Below are 13,238 nucleotides of genomic sequence, written 5' to 3' on the forward strand. Positions count from 1 at the left end.
AGACATACCTAATCCCCACTACTTCTTCCTTTGGATCTGCAAAACACAACTAATCCAAAAAGCAATTGATCTTCATAGTTAAAAGCACCAAGGAAATGTTCCATCCATGTCTTAACAAAAAATGTGTTATGAATACTGGGTGGTTTCTTACTTTCTTAATGTCCCTTTTGTTCTTAAATAACATAAACAGAAAATTTAAGTCAGCATTAGTTTCTTTTTCTTTTCCCAATATGCCAATGCCATTAATTTCTAACATAAATATGATTATCCTAAGTAACCAATAGAATGTCATCTTGCTTTTCCCTTTTACTGAATTACTGAATAAGCAAATATCATTAAATTAGAATCGATGGAAGAATAATACTCAAAGGAAATCTTCCAGCAACACAAATTCCACTCTTGATAGGCCCTAAATTCTTTCACAAAACAATCTATCCTTCTCCGGTTTATTGGTTTTGTAATGAATTGCTGTTGCACATTCACTAAGGCATGTTCCTCCACTGCCGTATTTGAATTGCCTCGTCTCCTCTTCGGCAGGTGGCTCTGCAGCTCCAATGACTCCTTCCAGACAACAGATTCAGATGTACTACATAATCCTAGGGGCTGCCTATGTTCCTGGGTTTACATGCAGGCCATAGGTGCGAGTAATTGGCTTGCTTACACATGCAGGATCTATGACAAATCCTACCATACCTGGACTAAGACAGGAAATGCTTCAGGTACACCATTTTCAAATTAAAACTGAAGTCAAAGGGTTAGGTACGTCTCCTCCTTTCCAGGGAGTCAGTGACCACATAATAAACCGACAAGCAGCCGTTTTAATAAAATATATAAGGAGCTAGTGACTCTATTCCAAGTTTCCCAGCAAGCCACATATCAAAAGATATGCAAAATATAACATTTTTTTGCTGGGTTTTTCGAAAGTGGTAATGCAGTCATTAATTTCTCCAAAAAAAAAAGAGGCTATTTTGAGCAAACCAAGTGCACAGTTTTCCTAATTCAATATGCCTTGGACGAATTTACAATAGCTGGAAGCTTCTATGCGATAACAACTTTATCACCTAAGAGTTTACAACATTTTGTCAAGGTAGAATAATGAAATCATGTTTTTTCATGATGAAGATTCGGCAGGGGAAAAATGAAGCTCAGATTGGCAAGTTGTAAATTTTTTTTTCCCAAAAATGTCCAACATTCCTCAACTGATGAAGCAGCAATCATCTTTCCCACAATGGAGGCAAAAGTATCAACAATAGGATGTCAGAATAAGCAGTGATTCCAATTTGCAATTAAACAATACCAATTCAAGTGCTTCCAGGAGCATCACTTCCGGCAGCTGGCTTTCTGTTCAGATAACGAATAACAGCATCTTCAACCCTGTAGAGTTCATCAAAAGGAACATTTCATCATAACTGTATCAATTAACTGACGTAGAACTGTTTCTTGTGCACCGAATAGTTTTTTAACCGCAAGGTTCCAGAATAAATATGACAACAAATTGGGTGTCCCTCTACAGCTGGCATGTTGTACTCATGCAAGCAAATTGGATTTTTTAGGAATACATAAGAAGGAATCATAATTATCCAGTAACAGCAGTTTGATTCTGGACCATCCTAAAAACACATCTAACTTCCCAAAGAGCACCATATGTTGGTTGGCAGGACCATCATTGTAGGATTTTGTGGAGAAAAATCTCCAACAGAGCTCCATCAGAGCTCCATCTGATAAATTACTGCATGTCCATGTTGCAGCTACAGACCCAGTTTAAAATCTTTTTGAAAACTTCAACTTGGAATACATATAACGACACAGTAAAATGAAACAATTGGAATAAAAAGCTTACCATGGTTGGTTGTAGAAGTCAGACCGACGCTCCTTTTCAGCATTACGACTAGCTTCCCCAGCAACAAGCTTCAAGTCTCTGCTTTGTGAGGCAATTAACGCATTAATGAACTCCACAGGAGATTGACTAAACCCAAGAAAGAATGCTCGCCTCTTACGATGCTCATGGATCTTCTTAATAGCAGCACAAATAGCTTCATCACAAGCATCAACCTCTTTGTGCTTCTCTATGTTGGCCAAGAATGCAGACATCTCTTTCTGTAATGGAAAGGGAACATCGACCAATACATCAAAGCAAGCATTCCCAGCTGGGCTGGGACCAGATAGCCTGATCTTATGCTCGAGATGAATAGGCTGAGGGGAGGAAAGATGATGAGATATCTTCTGTGAAACCATGGAAAATTTCATCTTCTCCTCCCCAAAAACTTTTCGAAGAGGTGGGTCACAAGCAAAGAAAGAAGGGTCATTTGGGTTCTGCAGCTTTCTAGCCTTCACATAATGCCAAATTGCGCCTATAATTCTCGGGCGTGTATCAACCTCAATGCCCAGAAGTTCCATCAAAGCAGGTGAAAGCTTAAATTTCTCAGGAACATAATTCATTTCTAGCCGTATATTCACAGTAAATTCCTTGTCCCCTTTCCTTCTCACCTCAAAGCCTTCATGTGGTGCAGGAGATCGAGCATTCTCCCATATAATGGTTGGGTTCTCCGGATATAGGCTTGGGTCCAAGTTGATGGTAATTCTCTTGAAAAAGGAAGAGAACTTGGGGTACGATGCGCTTGGTTTCTGGATCACACCAGAAGGGTCTGGATCAACACCGTCTTCCAATATCCTCCCAATTATCTTAAGCGACCAAGAAGGCAGCTCAGAGTTCTGCTTCTCAGGGATTGTGCGGCTCTGATTGGCATATGTGTTGAAAACATAAATCCGAAGAGTCTTCTGAATACACGGAGGATTTTTAAGAGATTCCTGGATATCAATCTTCTTTCTTGTGAGAGCAGCGTCCACCCTTGCCTCAAACTCAAGTAGCTGGGTGTATAGAGAAGACTCAGGTAGAAGGGCCGCCACTCGATCAGGTATCTGCTTCTCAGGAAGTTTTCGCTTTTTTCTACGAGCAGCAGGGGTTAGCTCCATGGTTTTGAATGGGGAAACAGTATTAGTAGTAGCAGTACCAGGTGGACGCGCTGGAGGTTTCTGCAATACCCGCTTCGCATTTGCTGTGCTGGGTGTTGAAAGGGATGGAGATGACGCACTCATATGCCCAATTCCAGTGGTTTGGGGTTGGGTAAGGGACTGAGCTTGAGCTTGAGCTTGAGCTTGTAACTGGGCTTGAAATTGGGCATGAGCTGCTTGAGCTTGAGCTGCATGAGCTTGTGCTTGTGCTTGTGCTTGTGCTTGTGCTTGTGCCTGAGCTTGTGCCTGAGCTTGTGACTGAACCTGCACAAAAGCTTGGACTTGAGCCTGCGCCAAGGCTTGGGCTTGGGCTTGGGACTGGAGAGGAGACTGGAACTGACCCTGGAAGTGTGAGCCTCCATGTGTTTGAGCTTGTGACTGAGAGTGAAGCTGAGCTGGGTGATTCATCTGCATGGGTGACGAGACCATCCCCGCATTACCAAAAGGGGAAAGAGTACCCCCAACATTCTTCGTTGGGTTATTATTGTTCGTAGACATTCTTAGCTAGGAGACTAACATCCACGGTTTCTTAAGGAGGCCACCGAATTCCAGCACAGATTAAAAACCCTGAATCGTAAGGCCTCTGGAATCCCTAATTCGGATGAATCCAACGAAGCCCTGAATTTTGTAAGCATATGTAAATCACTCATGAAATAAACCGTTTCAAATTTCATAAAACCCTAATTCCATCAGAGAGTCAATATTCCTGAAAAAGCTAGGCACTTCGAAATATCAAAGCCAGCTAAAGCTTCGAGAAAAGATACCAAATATTAACTCAAATGAATAACTGTTACAGAAAAGATACCAGTGCAATATCAGATGAGCAAGATTACGAAATGGAAATAAACACTTCTTAGCTTGAAAGTTCGTCAAACAAGGGGTGGAAGTGGAATTGGATCTGGAAACCTAATCTCGATTCAACTTGGATGACCTAACCCGAAAGCTCCTATATACAACGAATCACATGGGGAGGGTGGGGGGGAGGGAGGGGGGGGGGGGACTATTTCCCGGTGTTTTCACGGAGAAAAATACGATAAGAGAGTTTTCAGCAAGAAATCACGAAATCAAGTAAGGCTAGGGACCAAAGACAAACCTGGTTGCAAGTTGGGGAACCGGGATTTTTTATTATTCTTGTTCGAACTTGGAAGGAGTGGGGGTGGGAAAATTATCGCCCCCAGGGTCATGTGCGCATCATGTGGCGCAGCACGATCTATGTGTGCACGGTGGGGCCGCACAGCACCCCCAGTATTGGGGGCAATAAAGATCGGCGGTGGTGGTGTTGGTCTCTTTTTTTTTTTTTTTTTTTTGGTGCAAAGGGGTGGTGGTAGGGGTGCAAGTTTGGCCCTGTCGGCCCGAACCCGCCCTGGCCCGCCCTGAGCCCGAACAGGGTTTGGGCTGAGATATTTGGCCCTGAGGGCTGGCCGTGTTGGAAACTTCTCGCCCCCCGAGCTGCTGCTCGGCCCAAGCTGTGGCTGAGCCTCGAGGGCTGCCTCTGTACCCGACCCCCGATTTAAGTTATACTCATAAAATATATATTGATATAAATTATACATTATGAACTTTAAATTTCACCCATATTTTTTTATATAATATACTATATATGAAGACAATAAGTGTTATAATATAATTTAGAGTAAATTACTCCCCCCTCCCCTTGATTATGCTCTAATGACAAACCCCTCCCCTGGGTTTTGGGTAATGACTCTCCCTCCCCTGCATTCCTTAGATTCTATCAACTGTACCCATTAGTTAAAAAGGGCTGTTAAGTGTTATAGAAAGACTATATTACCTCTCGACCCCCTTCTTCTTCTTCCTCCTGCAACTCTGTCGCAACTTTGCCCCCAATCGGTTGATTCAAAAATAGAAGATATAAAATCAATTTTCATTATAAATTGATCATCCCTACCCATTTAAAAGGAACACTACCGATCCATAACTCATCGTCTCTCCTCTTCCTACTTTCGAGATGTCCATTGAGGATTTTATGTTATCGATCTCTGTTTCTTGTCAAATCTTTACTAATCTCAACAAATCCTATCTAATTCGAACAAACCCGATTAGATTCTTTATAGGGTCTTTTTTTTTTCTTATTTATTCCTCAATTGCGAGATCACTCTGTAGTCTTTATAGATGGAATTCTCTTTCATAGGGCAGCATAGAAGAATTCCAGAACCACGGGGTTAGGAATTAGAAGCAGTTAGAGAAAGTTGATAGTCGGAACAAATCGGTTGGGGCTGAACTGGTCGATACGGTCTAATTAACGGGGATAATATGAGAGTAAAATTTGATTACAATGCGTGGCTGATTTGAGACATATTGAGGTTTCTGTTGGAGTTAGGAAACTTGAAAACCCGGATGGAAAACAGAAATTGGTAGCGATGATTTAAGGGCTCAAAACAATGATCTAGTGATTAAACAATAATATGTGCAATTAAAGCAATGACGAAACCAGATTCGAAAAATCAGAATTGAAGAAGTAGCCTTGAAGTAGACTTGTGGAATATCAAACGAAACACGAAGATTATACGAAACGGAATCCTTAATTAAAGAGGCAATTCAATAGTGGTTGCGAAGGAAGAGAGAGAGAGAGTTATGATATTGGAGTAACATAAAGTAGGGCTTAGCTTCCAGTTGTGATTGGAGTGACCTAAACTATCTTCCTCACTTCACCTCATCACCGTGACCCACTCCCTTTCCAAGACTCCCAAAAATGAAACCCATCTTCCTCACTTCATTTCACCTCCACTCAGACGATCTTAATCCTTTCTTCTTTCTTATCTTTTCGGGTCTCTTCTGTTTGTCCAAATTCACCATAATTCTTCTTCGTTGGGAACACCCGGATCAAGAATGTGGTGGTTTATTTCTCCGGTGACCTTCCGAGGAGATACGTCGATTCGAGGAAGCCATTGAAGGTCGGATGTTGGCATTCTCATTAACAACGTCGACGTTTCCTAACCCTATGCAAGGTTCTTTCATGGTGGCGCGGTGGCTACGGAGTGAAAGTGGTGGTGGATACCCGTGGTGGCGGCGGCGTTTCCTAGAGATGTTTTTAGGGTTTTGATATGGTTAGAGGGAATTATTGGAATATCACAAATATATGGGCATTTTGGGGTTTTATTGAATATATTTAAGATGATGTCATCACTTAACAGTCCTTTTTAACGGAATGGGTACGGTTGATAGAATCTTGGGAATGCAGGGGAGGGGAGAGTCATTACTCAAAACCCAGGGGAGGGGTTTGTCATTAGAGCATAATCGAGGGGAGGGGGAGTAATTTACTCTATAATTTATTATATTGTTATTTTATGTAAAAGTAATAAGTTCTTCCTGCCCCATTCCAACCCATGCATTTCCCCATGATCGGGGCCAATTAGGGTCGGCCGGCCCGACCACGAGGGCGGGTCGGGTTGAATTTTTCTCGGCCCCGAGTCGGGGTCGGGTCGGGCTTGGGCCCACTAAGGGGACTTAGGGTTGGGCTAGGGTTCTATAAAGCCCGACCCAACCCGACCCTATTGCAGCCCTAGGTGGTGGACCTCACAGTAATGGTTCAAGAATCTGGAGAGGAAATTGTGCAAAGCGAACCAAATCATCCGGTCTAACCTGTTAGACGAATTGATGTCAGATCGTAATAATATCCATTCGCCTAAAACGTTGAACCCGATTCACTGAATTAGGGCTATAATGTAGGACAATGTGGCTCATTTGCCATGGTTTAAGGGTGTTAACAATCTGGTTTTGATTAAGATGTTTAATTAAACGGCCTCAATTTTGAAACTATAGTCGAACCATTTATTAAATAGTTTCTCGGTTTTATTTAAATGGTTTGGTTCAATTTTGGTAAACGGTTTCTTTTTTATTTTAGCACATTTATGTACATCTAAGCGTATTAAAATGGTCTATTTTGGTTAAATGGTCCGACTTGCATTAAATTGTTTAATTAAACGGTTTCAATTTTTAAACTATAGCCGAACCATTTATTAAATGGTACATCTAAGCGTATTAAAATGGTCTATTTTGGTTAAATGGTCTGGCTCGCATTAAATTGTTTAATTAAACGATTTCAATTTTTAAACTATAGCCAAACCATTTATTAAACGACTTCACGGTTTTGGTTCTCAAAGATCAAGCTCAAGAAAGTTTGCTTTTGACACCCTTACATGGTTAGACCTAGGTCGATTTTGGAAACTTCCAACTAAGGGCTGATTTGGTATGATTTCGATTTCAATTTCAAATTGATTTTTTAAAATAAACAACAAATAGATTTTTGGTCAAGAAATTAAAATTGTTTTGATTGCATCAATTTGAAATTAGGGAAATTATCAGCACCACTCCCTGAGTTATCCCGTTAGTTTAATTCAACCCCACTAAGTACCAAAATATCAAATTTGGCCCAAAACTAACGGGGTTAACTGTGTATAATACAAATGACTAAACTATCCTCTACACTAAAACATTAAATGTAGATATCCAATACCACCGCCACCCACCATTACCACCATCACCGCCGTGCAACCCCATCCCACACCATCCTCTGTAGTGATCCATGGAGGGAAAAGAAAGCAGAGATCGTTTGATCCAATCTAAAAAAGTAGAAGTTGTAGGGATAATCTGAACCCAGTATCGTTCACTATTCTTGAAACCCTACCCTATTCTTATTCGTTTCAGGTTTCCTACTTGGCTTTTGGGGATTTTTTCTATGCGGAAAAGAGGATTTTCCTCTTTGGCTTTCACTTTGTTTAGGGTTTTCAATTGGTTAGGGGGGGGGGGGGTGGGGATTATTTAGGGATTTGAAAAAAAAGAAAGAAAGAAGGAAACAGAGAGCGAGAACCGGAATTAAAACCCCTAGTCTCTTTGAATCTAAATCTGAATCTGAATCGGTATGTAAATGGAAACCTCAATCTGAGAAGATCTGGAACTAGAAATGGCTTGAATCGCAGCATGCTAAAGATGGCTTGAATCACAGTGGTGTGAGGATGGACGAGTGCCACCGCGTAAGTTGAAGAATACAAGACCTAATAATCCGCACGCCAATAGCTATCCAATCAGGGCCATATGGCGACTAGGAAATAGGGTTTAGGGTTTAGGATTTAGAAACCATATATCCTATACCCTAAACCCTATATGCTATACATACCCTACATCCGAAACCATATATCCAATACCCTATACCCTATACCCTGAACCCTAAACCCTAAATCCTATACCCTAAACCCTGAACCATGAACCCTATATCCCATACCCTATGCCCTATATCCTATACACTAAGCCCTATACCGTAAACCCTATACCCTAAGTCCTATACCCAAAACCCTATACTCTATACCCTAGACCCTAAACCCTAAACCCTAATCCCTAAACCTATACCTTAAATGCTATACCCTAAACCCTTAATGGTAAACACTATATCATATACGCTAAACCTTAAACCCTAAATCCTATACCCAATAACCAAAACCCTATGCCCATAAAATTTAAACCCTAATTCCTATACCTTAAACCCTAACTCCTAAACCTTATACCCAATACTCTTACCCTATACCCTAAACCATTAACCCTAAACAGTACCCCAAACTCTAAACCCTAGACCCTAGACCCAAACTCTATACCATATACCTTAAACCCAAAACACGAAGTCTTAAACCCTAACTCCTAAATCCTTAATCTTAAATCTTAAATTCTAGACCCTAAAACCTAAACCCTAAATCCTAATCCCTAAACCTTATACCCTACATCCTAAACCTGAAACCCGAAACCCTAAACCCTAAACCTGAAACCCTAAATACTTTCCCCATGTATATCCATTCACCCCATAAGCATTCATGCACACTTGCAGTGCTTTGACCAATGTTGTTCTCGTTATCATGGTCCTTATTTTCAAAACCTCTATTTGAGAGAAAATTTTACATGTAAGTAGGGGATCTGGGGTATACTTGTCTACAAAATTTGAATCTTATCAAAATTAAATATTTAGGTCACATCAAGACTGAACATCCTAATGAGTTTTAACCCTTAAAAAATAATTATAATAAATTGTTAGGTGGGAATTATACGTGTAGAAATGTGAGGGGGTTGATCGTGAGGTTAGCCAATCATAAAAAAGAACAAATAAATAAATAAAAAGTATTAGGCAACAGGGATGCACCACCTTTTTGTGTGGTCAAAATCACCTCTTGGTTCAATGGTTAGCCAACCTTGGATTCCAAGTTATGGATGGAAAACATAGGCTTAATGTATGACTTTTTTAATATCATATTCATTAGGATGATATATAATCCTTGTCTGGTTGCGTGGTTCCAATGCTTAAACACAAGAGCATGCAAAATTACTTTACCACCCCCGTGAAATAAAAAATCCAATCTATATTGATGTCTATGCACACTCTCATTGGCCTCCACACTGGTGCACAATTAGGCTATGATCTCTTGTCTAGTTTTTATTTTTTTTTCAAGGAAAACTCGTTTTAATGGCCGTTTTGAAGTATACCAAAGAGACTTATCCTCATTTGCCATGCGGAGTGATAACATGGCAATTTTGATTGTTGGATATATAGTACATTGTTTGGTTTAATCATGTGGCAATTTCATAGCCAAATCCATTTTATACCCTTTAATGTATTGACACGTATATCCATGAGTCCATTTTACATTTATGATACACAAACCATAAGTATTCTCACATTGTTGAAATTTCAAACTTATCAATTGCCAAACTCTATTCTATGTGAAATTTTACAAGAGCATGAGACCTTGAGATTTAAATGGCCACAAAATTTCTTCAATTTACGACGTGTCAGATTTAATGATCCTAAAAGGTTTTGCCCTATTTATTATTATTATTATTATTTGTTTTCTGTCGGTGTGGTGTGCATATGTTCATTAAGAAATCAACATAGTAACAACGATTACCAAGTTATCCTTAATCAATGGTGAATGAGGCGGATACCTTACCAAAAAAAAAACCAGGATACAAAAAAGATGCTGGAATTCAAATCAACCCAACTCTGTTCAATCAGATTGGGTATCCTTTACTTTCAAAACTAATAAGGTATCAACATGGATTGGCCCTATTGGATAAAATTGCCCCTGATTTTTCATAAAGAAGGGTTTCTTAACTATTATACCCTTTGTCCGTACTATTTTACTGATATGGTATTGATATTAGTATCAATCACCTTCAAAATCATTGTAGCATCAATTTATCGGACAATCCAATATCAATACCGATATCGATACTGAAAACCATGATCCCAACACATGGGGTAACTTCTATTGTTAAACTTTTTACCAAAATCTGGTTTAAAAAATAGACATGGCAAATCCAAATCGGCTTACCGACGGGAATCTTCTGGATTAATAACTAATTTCAAGAGGAAACCATCGATACTTTGGTAGTTGGTAGTCTTTGAATTTTTTTTACTACTCCCTTAAAGAGTATAAAATAGTTCAAATCATCCTAAAAGTACCTTAAAGTAAAATAAAGAAAAAGATTCTTAATTTTTGATGCGGTTATATTATTTTGAACATAATTATAAATTATAGTTTTTTTTTTATAAAGTGTTTTTGGTTCACTTTATTTTTTCCCCCACTTGCTTTGCACCTGCAACATATACAAAAGAATAGAGTATATGGGAACAAACAGAAATAGCTCCTTTGTACATATGATTTTTATTATTTTTCTGAATTGACACCCACTATCATAATGTAATTTATTATTTATTATGAAGAAACAAAAAACTATGATGGATGGGTGGAAATCTCTCAACCAATGGCAATTCAGAAAACAGTATATTTTAACATAAGCCCACATAGTCAAGGCAATAAAAAAGACAATGTCAGAGGGCGGCAGGATCATTTATTTATTTATTTAAAAAAAAAATTTCAATAGGCTTTCGAAATCCAAAGTTTCAATAAATTCGTGAGTATTTTATAAGGAGAATGTTCTCTGTGCCGCAGCGCAGACAGACACATGGGCAGTCTGTTCAAAGCGTGTGTGCCTTGGCACAGCGCTGCGGCACACAGAACAGCGCCCCCATTTTTACATGTTACAAGACGCGTCACTTAAACATAAGCGCATCACTTTAACATAAGCGTGACGCATCCTTTTGGATGTCAGGTCAGCTGCCGCCTGCCATGTACCAAATACATTCCCAAGAACCAATGCTTTATTTTGCTCCACTACAACAGCAGATCTACCCCTTAACGTACAACTAAGACTTGGCCGGTAAAAGATATATTGATCAAGACTCCGAAAGCCATCGACGGAAATCACAACGCTATATCGATAGGCACTAAGTGGGACCGGTTGATCACAAATTGGTTTTTACCAAAAAAAAAAATAATTTTTAAAATCATAAATTGCTTATTACTTGTGAAAATGGGACGCGTGGAAGCCGAGAGGGACTAACATTGCAGGCGGGAGTCGAACAGACAAAATTCGACGTCATCGTCGTCTTTGATTCCCATTTTCGAATTCAAGGTTTAATTGTTTAAACGGGGAATACACTGACGATACATGAACTGAGTTGGATTTTGGAAATTTTAACTTTGAAAAGTTCAGAATATTCGAATTGCTCAATTTACTTCTCCTTCTACAATTCCACTAACGGAACTAAGGATTTTCTGCGTCTGTGCCTCAGTGAATTGATTGCTTGAGGCTGTTGCAATAAACGTTCGTTCGAGTTTCTGCAATTCAAAAGTTTTGATCAGACTCAGAGATCGAAATTCGAAAATGGTGTTCCGGTTAAGCTCCGGAGATGTTACGGCGTTTAAATTACTGGTTTCTTTGGGGATTTTATACGGACTCATGTCGATCTTAGCATACTCGATCATTCACATGAAACACATAAAGCCGCTGGGTTTTGACGCCCCTCCCGATCGGTTTTCAGAAGCTAGAGCCGTCGAACACATACGAGTGTTGTCCAAAGAAATCGATGGTCGTCAAGTCAGCAGATACTTACCATTTCACTTGTTTTACAGTTAGATATCCCTTTTAGTATTGAAAATTTTCGATTCCTTGAATCCTCAAAGTTAACATTAGAATTTTTTTCTGTAAACTGTGTTGACAGGAAGGGCGTCCAGGTTTGATGGAAGCTGCTCGGTACATAAAAATGCAGCTAGAGATGATAGCCGAGCGAGCTGGACCTAGTATCCGGTAGATGTTGTTACATTCTGTTTTTTTTTTCGTGCAGTTATACAAGTTAATGGAGTTTGCAGATGCGTTGTAAATTGGTATTATTATTTGATTGTTTTTGAGTTATTGTCTGCTCTTCTGAGATAACCACAGAATTGAGATTGAGGATTCAAAGATAGCCGGCTCTTTCAACATGCTTTTCTTGGGTCGTGGCATATCTCTGGCATACAGGAATCACACTAATATCATTATGAGGTACTCCCATTGATTCACTGTCATAATTGATTTCTATCTCAAGCTTTATTTCAATGATATTTGTCGTGACTTTCTCAGGTTGGACATCCCCCTTTGAGAAGAATTTAATGTTTGGTCCTGCTCTCTGACATGTATACTACATGCATGATTTACTTGACATTAAAATAACTACTTTGATGGATGAAATGAAATTTATTTATGAATTTCTTTTCAAGCAAAGCATTTTTTTATAAGAAAACATAATCTAGCTTGCATCCATACGTATTGGGTCAAATCAACATAATACAGTAAAAAATCAATTAAGCTAATATGTCCTATGGTAGTCAGTATAGGTTAACTGAAGTTTTGCACAGTTGGTCTGGCAAACTAATTAAAGTTTTGCAAACAACTCTATGTTCAGCTAATTGCCAGTGCCGAAGTTACATCTTGGGTCCAATTTAGTTTCTTTGCATTGATGCTTTCAATGATGACACAGGGATAAATGTTTGGAAAAGATATTGTATCCACTCCCTACTACCTAATCTTTGATTTTGTTAATGTTGTTATCTTTTGCATGGCAAAAAATAATTCGTTTATGATTGTCATAAGAAGGTTATGGTCACCGGGTTTAGCATTTCCAGAATTGTTTGGATAACCATTAGAATGGCCTTCTTAATAAGTCCCAACTATATTTCAGGATATCATCAACAGATTCACAAGACACTGATCCATCATTTTTAGTGAATGGCCACTTTGATAGCACCGTTGGCTCTCCTGGTGCTAGTGACTGTGCTTCATGTGTGGGTAGGTTCAATGATATCACTCACTATGCTTGGTTATATTGTGTTGTTTATTTTTCCTTG

At 39.2% G+C, this 13,238-nt stretch overlaps 2 protein-coding genes across 3 annotated transcripts in view; one reads left to right on the forward strand and one right to left on the reverse strand.

The window, feature by feature from the left end:
- Positions 1 to 1,126: 1,126 nt before the first annotated feature.
- LOC122671035 (SWI/SNF complex component SNF12 homolog) lies at positions 1,127 to 3,745 on the reverse strand. The gene is made up of 2 exons (XM_043868122.1): positions 1,841 to 3,745; positions 1,127 to 1,374 (listed from the first exon to the last, which is right to left on the reverse strand). Exons 1-2 carry the CDS (start codon positions 3,508 to 3,510, stop codon positions 1,302 to 1,304), a joined length of 1,743 nt encoding a protein of 580 aa, XP_043724057.1. The 5' UTR covers positions 3,511 to 3,745; the 3' UTR covers positions 1,127 to 1,301.
- Positions 3,746 to 11,671: 7,926 nt separating this feature from the next.
- LOC122671777 (endoplasmic reticulum metallopeptidase 1) overlaps positions 11,672 to 13,238 on the forward strand; it is a 33,811-nt gene continuing 32,244 nt past the window's right edge. Inside the window, exons 1-4 of one of the 2 annotated variants that reach the window (XM_043869205.1) lie at positions 11,672 to 11,952; positions 12,077 to 12,162; positions 12,295 to 12,396; positions 13,073 to 13,179. In XM_043869205.1, coding sequence (XP_043725140.1) covers positions 11,740 to 11,952; positions 12,077 to 12,162; positions 12,295 to 12,396; positions 13,073 to 13,179 — 508 coding nt within the window. In that variant the 5' untranslated portion in view covers positions 11,672 to 11,739. The remainder of the gene's footprint in view (positions 11,953 to 12,076; positions 12,163 to 12,294; positions 12,397 to 13,072; positions 13,180 to 13,238) is intronic. The other variant, XM_043869206.1, reaches the window with a different exon arrangement.

This window comes from Telopea speciosissima, chromosome 8 (assembly GCF_018873765.1).
Source record: "Telopea speciosissima isolate NSW1024214 ecotype Mountain lineage chromosome 8, Tspe_v1, whole genome shotgun sequence".
Lineage (NCBI taxonomy): Eukaryota > Viridiplantae > Streptophyta > Magnoliopsida > Proteales > Proteaceae > Telopea > Telopea speciosissima.

Excerpts from the sequence above, each read along its gene's own strand:
- LOC122671035 (XM_043868122.1), bottom strand. The coding sequence starts at position 3,510 with ATGTCTACGAACAATAATAACCCAACGAAGAATGTTGGGGGTACTCTT. Across the intron at positions 1,375-1,840 it reads GACTTCTACAACCAACCATG|GGTTGAAGATGCTGTTATTC; the intron begins GTAAGCTTTTTA and ends TGAACTCTACAG.